Below are 15,569 nucleotides of genomic sequence, written 5' to 3'. Positions count from 1 at the left end.
AATGAGGCAGTATGTCCAAGGTTATGATTACAGTAAAATGTCTTTGAATAAATTAACTGATTAATTTTGGCTGCACGGAGCTGGCATAAGCAAATTTAAATTTGTGACTGAATATGTGCGCTTATAAATAGATTTCTGTATTATTCATGCTAGACACAATTTCATGGATAATTTAAAATCCGATTGTCGCTCGTTCTGATAAAAAAAAAACATGTAACTAAAAATGTCAAATGTTGTAATTTATTTAAAGGTTAGTTGTTACAATGAAATCAGCAACTGTAATGGTGGATTTCATTATGCTGCTTCAAAAAACCGTTCAGTTTATGTTGTACATTGATTCTTTTGAAATTTTTAATAAATAATATCGTTTAGATAAAGTCGCAGACAAAACTTAGTGAATTTGTAACAATAGCCTAAACTTGATTTGTCAAAATTTTAAAGCTTTAGCAACTACATAAGTGTCAAAACACTATGACTTAAGTGACAGATATAATCTGAAGTTGAACAATCATTTGACGTTAACTGACACGGTTGACACTATGCTTATACTCATAATAACTAAAATATATGAATTGATGTTTTCGAAATTTTGGGAAAATAATTGTATCAGTTGTTGAAACTTTAAACGTAAGACCTTTTGTTGATATATGTATAGTTATAGTCGTTGATAACATATTTTAGAAATTTCTGGTGCATTAAAATTGTTAATAGTTGAATTCATTTTTATATCGAGAATGAGTGAAAGCTGGTATGTAATTTAAATATTTGGTGTTCCTAAAATTTTTGACAAATAATATATAGATGAAAATTTATTCACAAGACCTTTTTGTTATCTGTCAATTTTGTATTCCAAGTTTAACATTTAAAGTCACGGATAACTCAGTAGCAAAGAAACGTCATTTACTTCAAAATTTTTAGGAGATTTCTTTATTTTGCCCAGACGTGGGTTTGTTTAGTCACAATCCAGTGTGGTAAAAATTTAGGTTAACACCATTGTGTCACTCATATGTCAAGTGAATGTTCAAATCCGCATCAGATCTGCCACTTGTGTCATTCTATCTGACCATTTAAATGTAGTGGTTAAAACTTCAACATTTTTCAAATCTTCTACAATCTCTCCGTGCTCGACAACAGTATAATTTTATAATACCGAAAATACAACATTACAAAAATTGTCGAAGAGTTTCCTCAACCATTGAACAATGTTAATATAGAAGATTTTTTTTTTATTTTTGTATTGCCGGTGTTATAAGGATAATAAACGTGATAACATGAAAAAATTTGAGAAATTAAGTGTACTATACTTTGTTACTATGTTTTGTCTGCAACTTTCCTTTTTTCTTACGTACAATTTGATAAATTCTTTTTTTTTACTTTCCGAGTGTAAACTAACGAAGTATTGTGATCGAATCCATAGGGCAACTCGCTACTTTTATGTTCTCTCGAGGTTTGATGACCTCTAGAATACTAAAACATAGATCTCTCGTTTCCGTCTGTCTGTCTACCGTCTGTCCGCGTCTGTGTCAATTTTTAGATAATCTTCTGAACTACCGGACCGATTACTGTCAAATTTTGTATCTATATTAAGGATATGGTGTAGATGATAAAAAGCTGACCAAAATTTGTCTGATCATCCCCATCTCCAATACGATAACATCATCTCCAAAATTTACAAAAGTAAATGTTGTTTAAATTTTATAAAATAACATACTCCTTCATTTGTAGTTTATGAATCCGTGGTGAGTTTTTACCTTAGACATTCAAATTTTTGTAAAAAAACAAAATTTTTTAACATTTTCTGTTTATTCTTTAAAAAAAATTATGACATCGTCTCAAAATTTTGCCAAATAAATCCTACCGAAAATTTGTAAAATATGATGTTTTACCGAAAATATAGGATCACAATACTGTCACTATTAGTATTACACTGCACCTAACCAAACTTATACAAGTGTCCTTGCAAAAATGTTCACAAAATTTTATAAAGGAGGAACTCATTTGAAACTTACGCGTAGCACGCTTCTTAGAGGTTCTTATAAAAAATTAAAATCACAGAATCAAATTTTGTAATTTTTCGAAAAAGCTGGATTTGTTTAATTATACTTTAAGGGGGAGGGAAATTCCGTCGAAATAATATTTGACCTATTTTTTTACTTCTCAAAATAATTTTGAAACGAGAACCAAAAATTTCCTAAAGAACATGTTAATATAAATTGTTTGAATACTGTGTATTAATATTGTTAGGAAAAATAACTATACGCCGCCCCGATGCGACGCCTATGGGTTCTAGTATGTACGGCAATGATGGGTGACTTATAGTCGGTGACGGCGGCCAGGCGGCGTTCGCTAAAGAAAAGCCTGGAAGCCGAAGTCGCGATGGGTATTCCAGAAAGACCTCGATCAGGAAACATCTAGAAGGAAATTATGGGTTTAAATAGAGGCTAGGTACCTTCGGGAACGATTATTATTATTCAGTGGGTCGAGTTACATTTTACCCACGCCGATTTTAAATCACCGAACAACGTAATAATATTATGAAAATTGTTAGACCCTTTTAAGTATTTTGAACTGAAATTTTTACTTTCCAAGCGTAGGCTAAGGAAGTGTTGTGATAAAGTCTAGGTTTTCTCGAAGATTCATGAACCCTAGAATACGAAAACGTAAATCTCGCGTTTCCGTTTCTCTGTCGTTGGGAAATCTCCCAGTGGGTCCCGAAACACTCTACTTCGGGGGCCCACATTTTACATTTCACATATACAGGATGTTACAATTAAAAATGCAATAAATTTTCCTAAAAATTTAACAGACACATAAAAAAATTCATACATAAATATTGAATAAAAGTATCTTTTTACTAGCTTTGTTTTTCTTGGTAGTGTCGTCAAAAGTGTCGAAAACAACATCACTTTTACTTCATGACCATTAAAGTACGAAAAAATTGGTCCCGTTTCCGTCTGTCTGTCGTCTGCCTGCCTGTCTGTGTCGATTTTTATAACAGATAATCTCTGAAACTACTGGGCCGATTGTTGACAAATTTTGTATGTATACTAAGAATAACATCACCAACATAATCACGTCATCTCAGAGGATTCTAAAATAAAATTATTTAATGTTACATATACTCCTATACTTGTGGTGTACGAATCCACTTTAAGTTTCTTTCCCTAGACCGCCAAATTTTCTCAAAAAACTTATAACACAGGGCAATCACATTTTACCACTAACAGAGGATGAAAATCTCAGTGGAGTGGTGGCTTCTACATCGGCAAATGGACATGCACGGACGCACGTTCGAGTCAAATTTGGCCGTATTTTTTTTTTCTTGCGTTGTGAGTAGTATGTTGTAATTTTTGTTATGGAGAAACTCACTTAAAACTACGCTTAGCATGCTCCTTTTTTGCCCTTTTTGCCCCATTGTAGCTTAATTAATGAAATTTGTCCTCTCCGCTTTTTTGAGAAGACAAAAACAATCAAATTTCATTTCCTGTTAACGCAGATACTTATCGAAATGCACAAACAGTGAATTTTTTCAAAGTCTAAACATAAACACTCGAAATTACTCATGTAATGAGGCACTGAGAAAACAGGTTTTCCCGTTGGCTACTTGCAGTACATTGATTGCAGGTGTTACTATTAGTAATATACTCAACCTATCCAAAATAATATACGTGTCCTTGCAAAAATGTTGATGACATCATCACAAAATTTTGTAAAAAATACTCATTTCAAACATATGCATAGCACATTTGCTTTACATTTACTTTTAACATTGTATACATATCTTATTTTAACTTACAGGAATTCTCACAGAAAAAAATAATTTTCGCAAAATCACATTTTGTAATTTTTCGAAATAGCTGGAAGATTTATTGTACTTCGGGGGCGGGGGAAGTTCTGTCGAAAAACCTTTCACTAATTTTTTCAAGACGCCAATGTCGCTTGCAAATCGCAAAATAATAGCAATAATAATAATAATAATAATAATAATAATAATAAACTCAATTATCCGGTGAACTACCAAGTTCACAAGATGTAACAACATTTTGGTCAAAACTTTGGTCTCAAGAATTTGAATTTAACCAATCTGCCAAATGGATTCCTCATATACATAATAAACTATCCACAATTACACCAATGAATGATCATCAGATAACACTTGCCGAATTAATAAATACTATCAATAAGACACACAACTGGAAATCACCAGGACCAGACAAAATTCATAATTTTTGGATAAAAAAATTAAATTGTGTACATATTCATTTACTACATCACTTAAATCAGTTCCTTCTTGACCCATCCTCCTTTCCAACATTCTTATGTCATGGTGTAACACACCTAAAACCTAAAGATAACGACACAAAAAATCCATCAAAATACAGACCTATCACATGTTTACCGACAATCTATAAAATATTAACCTCATGCATTACACAAAAAATTTATCAACACTGTTTTAACTCTGACATCATTAATGAAGAACAGAAAGGATGTATTAAAGGATCCTTTGGCTGCAAAGAGCAATTAATCATAGATTCCATCATCTGTGAACAAGCTAGAAAAGAAAACCGAAACATATATACTGCTTTTATTGATTATAAGAAAGCTTACGATTCTGTCCCTCATTCCTGGCTATGCAAAATTCTGGAATTATACAAGATTGATACTAAAATCTGCACTTTTCTCAAATGTTCCATGGAATTTTGGAAGACCACACTCCAAATAACCTTAAATGAACAAACAATTCAGTCAGACCCAATAATGATCCGAAGAGGAATTTTTCAAGGCGATTCTCTTAGCCCGTTATGGTTCTGCTTAGCAATAAATCCCCTCTCCGATATCCTGAACAGCTGCAATTATGGGTTCAATATAAGAATTAACAAACAAAGAGAAAACAGAATAAGTCACTTGCTGTATATGGATGACATAAAAATATATGCAAGTACACAAAATCAGTTAACAAACCTATTAAATCTGACTGAACAATTTTCCGGTGATATTGGTATGTCCTTTGGTATTGAGAAATGTAAGACCCAAGCAATCAGAAAAGGCGTGTTTCACCAAATACCACATATAACAGAGAATAAGGAAATAATTGAAGCCCAAGAACGAAACGATACATACAAATATCTGGGTTTCTGTCAATCCTCCCACATCAATCATACCAAAACGAAAACACAGTTGAAAGATCAATACGTAGCAAGATTAAAATTAATATTGAAGACACAGTTAAATGGAAAAAATTTAATGAAAGCAGTAAATACATTCTGCGTTCCACTGCTAACATATTCTTTTGGAGTCATTAAATGGTCCAAAACTGATCTTGAAAATTTAAACATCGCAACAAGGAAAATCTTCACACAGTATAGAAGGCATCACCCAAAATCGTCGATTGAAAGATTCTCATTACCAAGACAGAATGGAGGAAGGGGTTTCCAGAACTTAGAAAACTTATATCAGATACAAATTTCAGATTTGAAGAAGTATTTCTTGAAACGAGCGGAAAGAAATGAAATGTTTCGCACCATCACAAGAGCAGATTTGAACCACACACCCTTAAATCTGTCGAACACCGAAGAAATCCACACCCCCCACACAATAGATAAAATAATAAGTGGGCTAAAACAAAAACAACTACATGGAAAATTCTACAAAGACTTAGAAGAAAATCATGTCAATAAGAAGATGTCATTGATTTGGTTAAAAAAATCAAGTTTGTATGCCGAAACAGAAGGATTTGTGTTTGCTATTCAAGACCAAGTAATCAATACCAAGAATTATAGAAAATACATCATCAAAGATCCGAACATAAAAAACGACTGCTGTCGCCTATGCAAAGCAAAACCTGAAACGATCCAGCACATAATCTCTTCTTGCAGCATCCTAGCACAAACTGATTACAAAGCTAGACACGACAACGCAGCCAAAATCATTCACAAAGAATTAGCAACACTTATGAACTTAATCGAAGATACGACACCCTGTTACACTTATATTCCGTCTCCATTCCTTGAAAATAACAAATACAAATTATACTGGGATCGCACAATACTTACAGACTTAAACATTACAGCTAACAGACCAGACATCATACTTATCAAAAAACACACGAACGAAGCCATTCTTATTGACATTGCTATTCCTAACACAAACAACATTATTCAAACATACGACACCAAGATTTCAAAATATCTACAATTATCGATAGAAATGAAATCCATGTTGAATCTTAAAAAAATTTCAATTCTACCCCTAGTTATCTCTAATGTAGGTGTAGTTCCAAATAGCTTAGTTGAGAATTTAAAGTCTTTGCATTTGAATGATTCAATAATTGTCAAAATTCAAAAAGCTGTTTTGTTAGGAACATGTCATATTGTTCGTAAGTTTCTTGAACAGTCTGATCATGTCAGTCAGATTAGATTAGCACCAGTAGGTCAGAGTAGTGTAGGTCACTTTTCATGTGATGCGCGGATAAATGGTCGGTAGTTACGCTGGACTTTTGGGGATGGGGTGAGATTAGAGAATAATAGCAGACTAATTTGTATGCTGTAATTCTAGAATCTCGAAAGTTGTTCTGTTAATCTAATCAATTCATATCATTACTTGGTCTTAGTACCCGTAATGATAGAAGTCTTGCCTGAATGCCGGTCATTTCCGGGTCAGTGGTGGGTCTTAATATGGAAAAAATTTAATGAAAGCAGTAAATACATTCTGCGTTCCACTGCTAACATATTCTTTTGGAGTCATTAAATGGTCCAAAACTGATCTTGAAAATTTAAACATCGCAACAAGGAAAATCTTCACACAGTATAGAAGGCATCACCCAAAATCGTCGATTGAAAGATTCTCATTACCAAGACAGAATGGAGGAAGGGGTTTCCAGAACTTAGAAAACTTATATCAGAGACAAATTTCAGATTTGAAGAAGTATTTCTTGAAACGAGCGGAAAGAAATGAAATGTTTCGCACCATCACAAGAGCAGATTTGAACCACACACCCTTAAATCTGTCGAACACCGAAGAAATCCACACCCCCCAAACAATAGATAAAATAATAAGTGGGCTAAAACAAAAACAACTGCATGGAAAATTCTACAAAGACTTAGAAGAAAATCATGTCAATAAGAAGATGTCATTGATTTGGTTAAAAAAATCAAGTTTGTATGCCGAAACAGAAGGATTTGTTTTTGCTATTCAAGACCAAGTAATCAATACCAAGAATTATAGAAAATACATCATCAAAGATCCGAACATAAAAAACGACTGCTGTCGCCTATGCAAAGCAAAACCTGAAACGATCCAGCACATAATCTCTTCTTGCAGCATCCTAGCACAAACTGATTACAAAGCTAGGCACGACAACGCAGCCAAAATCATTCACAAAGAATTAGCAACACTTATGAACTTAATCGAAGATACGACACCATATTACACTTACATTCCGTCTCCATTCCTTGAAAATAACAAATACAAATTATACTGGGATCGCACAATACTTACAGACTTAAACATTACAGCTAACAGACCAGACATCATACTTATCAAAAAACACACGAACGAAGCCATTCTCATTGACATTGCTATTCCTAACACAAACAACATTATTCAAACATACGACACCAAGATTTCAAAATATCTACAATTATCGATAGAAATGAAATCCATGTTGAATCTTAAAAAAATTTCAATTCTACCCCTAGTTATCTCTAATGTAGGTGTAGTTCCAAATAGCTTAGTTGAGAATTTAAAGTCTTTGCATTTGAATGATTCAATAATTGTCAAAATTCAAAAAGCTGTTTTGTTAGGAACATGTCATATTGTTCGTAAGTTTCTTGAACAGTCTGATCATGTCAGTCAGATTAGATTAGCACCAGTAGGTCAGAGTAGTGTAGGTCACTTTTCATGTGATGCGCGGATAAATGGTCGGTAGTTACGCTGGACTTTTGGGGATGGGGTGAGATTAGAGAATAATAGCAGACTAATTTGTATGCTGTAATTCTAGAATCTCGAAAGTTGTTCTGTTAATCTAATCAATGCATATCATTACTTGGTCTTAGTACCCGTAATGATAGAAGTCTTGCCTGAATGCCGGTTATTTCCGGGTCAGTGGTGGGTCTTGATATCTAAACATACATTACCATATAGGGCCCTACTTTGTAAATTTCCCGGTGGATCCCCAGGTCCTCAATTCGACACTGGTTAAGAATATCGTGTAGATCGTAAAACGCTGACCAAAATTTGTCTGATCAACCCCATCAAAAATTCCATAAATAACAATTGTTAATTAAATTTTATAATTAAGATACTCTCATATTTGTGATTTATGAGTCCACCTTGAGTTTTTAACGTAGGCATCCAAATTTTCGCAAAAAAATCCGAATTGTATAATAACCTTTAATACTAAAATAATCATTGCCCAAGAGCTAACATCCCCAACTTGTAATGGGAAGGTCGCACGTTCGAACCACTTATGAGGTTTTGTTTTTTTTAAACTGTGAAATTCTTTTAAACGTCAGAAAACTTGACCGTAACGAAACGTAAAATGATTTTGCACTTTTTTCAATAAAACCTCAAATCTCGTCACTGTTAACAGTAGTGAAAAAAAACCCAAGCAAGTAGTGTAACCGGTTTTACTTTTTGTCAAATGGACATGTAGAAATGGCGGAAACTTTATTTTATAAATGATGATATTATTATAGGGTGCGATTTGACAGTCAGCAAAGTCACGTGGTAAGTCAATGTCCGGTTATTTTTGTTGACGATGTGGCCTTCAACTGTATTTTTATTCTTTAGAGCAAATTCAGTTTGACAAAAAAAAATACGACCATCGAATATGATCACTTGCTGTCGTTTTTGTTAAGTGCACCTTATTAGGATTAGCCGTGTAGCAACACACCAGTTACGATAATAAAATTAGAGCTATTAAAAATCAATGAATTTAAGACCAAGTCTGCCCACCGCTTACACGCATTCTGCCCTTTAGCAACTTGAAAACTTTCTGCGACTTGTTACTTCTCCCGGTTTGACCGACCCTGTCGCACCACCTCAACTTGCCCCACGTAACTCGCCCATCTTGTCTGTGACCCGCGCCGCCATTGCTTGTACATTCGCACTTTTATTTCTTCCGTTCCATTAGCTTAACGACTATCTCTTATCTGTATTTCCTGTTTGTGTACTAAATGTATGCTTCGTTGTTTCCAGCACCAAACGGCCGCTCAAGCTCTGGTGAGTCCGATCTGAACGCAGCTTTCTCCTTCCTCGCCTCCATCGCTTCCTCTGCTTATCACCTGCATGCTATCGATTTCAGAACTCTGCCTAAAAGACACCACGCCGCCCTTGACACCAATCGATTTTGACAAACGCGCAACACGTTCATGGTGGCGATGGGTGAAGGACCCACGAGCTCGCGGGTCGTTAGCTCGTTGGCCGCCTCTCGACTGATGTTTACATTTATATTTACATTTTTTTTCTTTTTCAGTCGACGTCAGTCAGTGTCATTTTAGACTCTAGCAAGGTCAGTAGAGTATTTATACTGTTGCCTACCTTTGTGTTTCGTTTTCGTTTCTTCCTTCTCGGTTCACCTCTGTTGTTCTAACCTGTCCGTTTCGATGTCGAGGGGTAGAGCGACACTTGCTAGTCCTGCGGGAGCGAGTGGCGCTCTAATCCCGATTGTTGTGTTTTGGGTGTTTTTATGTTGATGGTGGTTGTTACAGGTAGAATAGGCAACTCTAAATACTCTACTGATTCTCTTTGTCCGATTCCTGTAGTTGTTGGTTGCATTTTTCAAAGACTGGAAATGCCGAGCGCTTCGTTTGATTGTAGTCGAGAAAGCCGGAATGTGGAAATTAAAAACTACAATCGATACGAACGTGTTCTTTTTCTTCAACTTTGATCGTGTGGTTGGGTCGAGCTATTTACTCTTGTGCATGCGTTGGGATTGTTGGTTTGTGTTAGATGTAACAGAAATGGAGCTAGATTGTAGTGGAGATCAAATTTTGTTTATTACTAAAACAGAGATAGAAAATATAGAGAGAACAATATGTAACGAACCAGTTTGCGGTTGCTGCGCGAAGCCAACCGAGTACTTGAAAACATTCTTTCCAGTAACGTGATCATTTAGGAGTAAACTACGTCGTAATTAAATTTTTGCTTTTTAGATTAAAGGAGCTTCGTCTTATTAAATGCAGCTCAGGTTGTAAACAAATACAATGTTATTTACTTAAAGACGTATTTACATTTTTTCTTTTGTAGAAAATTAATTTTGAGCAACATGAAACCTATTAAAAATTTCATTATATAATTAAATATATACGAGCGAAAGCACAATAGGGGCTTTACTTTGCGTAAACGGACTTTATCAAAAGAATGTAAACAATAGCTTCGCTGTAAAGATTAGATTTAGAAGACCATTGTGCAGGAATCGGTTTCAGTTTTACTATTTTAATAAGTGGTAGGGTAATGTCATCGAAAAGCCGACAAATTCAGTGTCTATGACCTATAACTGCCAGGAAAAAAAGAAATTTAAAAAATGGGAAAAGTTCTAACTGCCAAGAGTTTCAAAGTTTCGTAAAAGAACCAAAAAATAAATCTGCTGGCGGAAGGAGATCTCATTTATTTCAACAAAAATTAATGATGTCTAAGATGGTTTACCGCAAAATAAGTTATTGTTACGAAACTATTATTCACTGATGAAAGTTCACCAAGAGTAAGTAAACAAACAACCAAAGCGCAATCAATTCTATCTCTCTGGAAAAATGTATACCGAGTGTCCCAAATTCATTTACTTCACAATAGTATAGATTGAAGCAAATTTTTGTGTTGGCAGTTCTGAATTATTGGTAGCAATGCTAGCATGTCAGTTCACAATTATCATTTTGACTTGAGCGCGCCTAACAAACAAAATAATAAATGTCAATTTGATAACCAGGTATACCCTCTTAAAATGTTAAATATGTCGCCAACCTGCCAAAAAAAATCACAAACATTAAGAAGGGTATCTTAGTTGTTTAAACAAATAGAAGTTCGAAATCTGTAACAGTAATAAACACAAAAAATGTATCTAATGAAAATAAAGGAATTGTAAAACAATCAAAAAATATTGTTCCATTTTCGAATTTTAACTTCCTTCTGAATCTTTTCACACAACTGAGATGTGAGCTCAATAAATATTAAATAATAATAATAATAAAGAAGACAAAAAAAGATACAGGAAGCAACACTTTAAAACAATTGTTAAAAGAAAAATCACTGTCCACTGTTAAAACTTTGGAAACAAGCAAAATAAATAGTAAAATAAATCTCTAAACAACAAAAATTTTTAAAAACTCAAATAAATTATTCAAATATACAATACAAATTTCGAAAAAAATTATAACATGAGTCGGTTCTTGAGACAAAATAAACAGAGTTAACAGATAAATAATAGAGGAAATGCTATCATTTAAACCATCATATTTTTCACAAGTATTGTAAATGGGTCCATCGAGCGACTAGCTACTTTCACATTTTCTCAAAGTAGAGTACAAAAACTTAAGTCTCCCGTTTCCGTCTGTCTCTCTGTCTGTGTGTCTCTGTTTTTGTTAGACAGATAATTTCCGAAATTACCCGACGAATTGTTGTCAAATTTTATATGAGTATTATGAATATCATGTAGATTGTAAAACGATAACCAAACTTTCTCTAATCATCAGAAACAATGTGATGGCGTCATCTCAAAATTACATAGTAAATGGGTTTTAAATTGTATAATCAAAATAGTCGTGTAGTTTATGAATCCATGTGGATTTTTTACCCGAGACACGCAGATTTTTGGAAAAAAAAAACAGAATTATATAACAAACATTTAGCAATCTAATTTTGAAACTGCAAAACGGAGTGCTCTGAAATCTTGTAGACGTTTTAACCAAAATATATTTGTTTATCCCCTTAAAATTTGCCCAATAAATCTTATCTAAAATATTTAAAATATAATGAGTCTACGTTGTGATTTATCATTCCATTGATATTTTTTGGAATTACATATACCGGGTGTCTGGAAAATGGGGGATTAACTCTCCGCTACGCTCTTAACAATCAACTAGTGAGTCTGGGAAAAATAATAAAAAACACATATTTTGGTGGAGTTATAATGATTTTAAAATTTGTTCTTTTGCTACGTTTAAAAACCAAACAACACATTCATTATCATTTATCACAATATAAACTTTTAGTTTTCTTATCTCGCCCATGACCATGTTTAATTACCATTTCAGTTAGAATGTACAAAGATATGGTTGTAATGTTTTTGTAATAATTTGATAAAATTCCATTTGACAACAATACAGGGCTTTTATAAATGATTCTAAAGGCGTAGTTAGCCATGGATTTCAAAAATCCCGCTTCGCTGAAATTATGCCCGTGATTATGCATCATTTTGCAGTTCTCACTTGTCACATTAATGTTTAATGTCATTTGTATCCTGTCATTTAAAGTCGTAGTTTTTATTGTTTTAATGTTTTTCAAGTGCGAATTACAGTAATTCTCGTTGATCCAAGCTCAAAACAACAAAATAGTCATTTTCAGAACTCTTGGTGGTTGCGTACGAAAATTTTGTTTTTGTGTTCGGAAGCGAAGACTGTGAACATGGTTTATTCTGTTGGTCAAGACACTTTCATCGTTATGTCTTGTTATCGCAATGGGACTTCGTAAACGAAGAGTGTAACCGCTTGTAAGCAAGAATATCTGGCCAAATACCGTGATTTAATAATTTAAGAAACATCGTTAAAGGCCCACACTAGAAATGCAGTCAACAGATTTGTTCGAACTGGCAGTATCAACGAAGAGAAATCTCGTGGAAGACTTTATCTGAGGAAATTGTTGAAGATTTGAGATGACTTGAGCAGAATTGAACAATTGAACAACGGGTCCAAAGTATTGACGAAAGGATGCTACAGGTTACAGAACATTTTTGAAATTAAAAAAAGAGTGAACATGTGCCTTGAACAAAATGATGAACATTTTCAACATTTACTGTGATGTTTAACGAGCAACAAACCTCAATTAAAAGTTAATCGTGAATTAACTTTAACTTCGCGTTCTATAAACTGGGTCCTAGTGTTTTATTTTCGGATGAATTTAAAGGAATCTGGTGTTTTGTTGCTGGATGAACTTGAAGAAATCTTTTGAGCTTTTAGTGTTTTACATTTTACGAGAGATTTTTTTTGTAAATTATTTCAAACAATTTTGGGAGACTTGGTGCTCTGTTTCTGGAAAATTCTGATCTGACCTGTTTTTGAGTTAATGTTGAGTTTTTTTTTTTGAAAAATTTAAAACAATCTTGAGGTCCTAGATACCCCTGTTTGGAATGAATTTCAAAGTACTTTGGAGCCCCTAGTGTCTTTTCTTATAATTGTTTAATTAAATTTCTTACAGGGTACGTCATTTGCTAAAATCAGTCTTATCTTAGCAGATTCTAGGACCTCTTTTCTTAGAGGGTATCTCATTTGCCAAAATCAGAATTATCTTAGCAGGTACTAGCCCCGCCCACCCACCCTCTCTTTTCTTAGCGGATATGTCATTTGCCAAAATCAGTTTTACCTTAGCAAGTACTAGCCCCGCCCACGCGCCCTCTTTTTTCTTAGATGATATCTCATTTGCCAAGATCAGTCTTATCTTAGCAGCTAGTAGATTACAAAATATTATTCGTACAAAATAAATGTCTCTGAGAAAAAAATTTTAGCTAGCATAATGAGCTACAGGTCTGGCGAAAGCACTATTTATCCTATGATTCTTTAGCGAGCGAAGCGAGCTATATTTCATCTATATTTAAAAACGATGACACTTTTATATTTATGTAAGTGTAATTAACAACACAAGCAGAATGTGCAGTGGAAATTTTACTTCATACAAATGATTGATTTTATATCTTTCTGAAAAAAATTGAAACCACGAATATTTAAAAATTCAACCTTACTCAAGAAGTAACAGAAATGTCGAAATTTTATCAAAATCAAACAAATAATCATATTTTTCACAAGACGATTTCTTTAATATAAAAAATGTACTGTTTCAAAGTGGCCCAAGAGAATTCCACCATACGGAACAAAATATATTATTCTAGGCAAGTAAACGTGCGGAAGGCCTGAGAGGCCGACTTTCCATTTCCAGGGCCGACGACCTCAAGACACAACTCTCTAAGGAAACGCAAAAATCAAATGTTAGATCCCAGTATGGCGACCCGAGCGATCGGAACACCGAAATTATCTCTTCGCCTTACGAAATGTTCCAATCCATTGTCTCGAGGCGCACTTTAACCAGAAGTCGGTTCTACCCATATGGGCAAAATTAAACGTCAGTCCCACTGAGGAGAAATGAAACCTTACAAAATCCCAGACTCTAGTGACAATATTATTTCACTCCCAGAAACTGAAATGAAATAATGTGTTATTTTGTAACAAAACAACTGCGTTTACGTGAAATTTTTGTTGGTTTTATTTGTTACTATTAAAAATTACGTCTTTATTCGTCTTTAAATTCATTAGTGAGCGAAAGGTATTGTCATCGTACCACGTGTAGTAGTAATTTTTGTCAAGATTTTCTTTGTTGTTTTTAAAAATGAAACTATTTTTCATCGTTTAGATTGTTTAGTGGAATCGACTTCCAATACATCTAAAATCTGTACTATAATTCTTCTCCGTCATACTTACTGCAAGCTGTGGTGAGTTATATCCTAGAGATTAAATATATATATATGGCAAAAGTCAAAAAAATAAATCATGTCAGAAAAAAAGGTCAGCAGAACAATATTTTGCTGCTTAATCTAATATAAAGTGTGCGTGAGATGTTAAGTAGAGGATAGAAAATGGTAGAAGACTAGAGCGAATGACAATCGAAAGAATTATCGTTTTTAAGTTTTTGAAATTGAGTACACTTACAATTAGTTCCCGAAAAATTGACTTTAACGGATTGGTAATTTTGGTAATCACACGAAAAAATAAAATAAAACTAACAATTAAAATCCGCGTTCGCTTCTACTTAGAGTGCGTTTCAAGCTCTCCACTTAACCCGAAAAATAAAACCGGCAATAAATAAACCACACCGACGAAAACAAACAAAAACCAATAAAAAAAATATGAAAAATGCGACTTCGCAGCCGCCACCAGCACCCGTCAGACCTGATATGGAGACACCCCCCATTAATCCCGCCCAACCCTTTAACCGCCAACACTCCCATTATCCCCCACAAAACCTCCACCCATCTCAACCCAAAAAACCCATTTCCATCCACCGAGCAACCAGTGTCGCCCGATCGATCCCCTAAGCCGCCGGCGAAAAATAACACCCGCCATCATCCTCCCCATATTTCCCGACAGCCGCTCTTTCCCGTCTCTCAATCGAAAGCGCAAACCCCCAAGAAAACAAACACCTCGCCGCCGACAATTAGCGGTGTAAATCCGATCCCGCATCAGATACGGCGGCTGAGGCAGCAGCGGAGTTTTCAATTAAGAGCCGCCGTTGACCCTCTTCAGGAAGTCCGCAAGACGTGGAGCGAAGGGAGACGCAATATCTGTCGGCTTTTATCTCTGCCACCT

The 15,569-nt window shown here is 34.5% G+C and overlaps 1 protein-coding gene across 2 annotated transcripts in view; it reads left to right on the top strand.

Moving 5' to 3' along the window:
• The window catches only part of LOC135124556 (sodium/potassium/calcium exchanger Nckx30C), an 81,096-nt gene that overhangs the window by 17,717 nt on the left and 47,810 nt on the right, over positions 1-15,569 (top strand). For both annotated transcript variants that reach the window (XM_064049717.1, XM_064049715.1), the window contains exon 2: positions 9,202-9,225. In XM_064049717.1, the coding sequence (XP_063905787.1) occupies positions 9,202-9,225 (24 nt within the window). The remainder of the gene's footprint in view (positions 1-9,201; positions 9,226-15,569) is intronic.

The sequence above is a fragment of the Zophobas morio genome, unplaced genomic scaffold (assembly GCF_036711695.1).
Source record: "Zophobas morio isolate AGI-343-1 ecotype UQ-CSIRO unplaced genomic scaffold, CSIRO_AGI_Zmor_V1 ptg000007l, whole genome shotgun sequence".
NCBI classification, from domain to species: domain Eukaryota; kingdom Metazoa; phylum Arthropoda; class Insecta; order Coleoptera; family Tenebrionidae; genus Zophobas; species Zophobas morio.
This window is presented reverse-complemented; position numbering and strand designations above follow the sequence as displayed.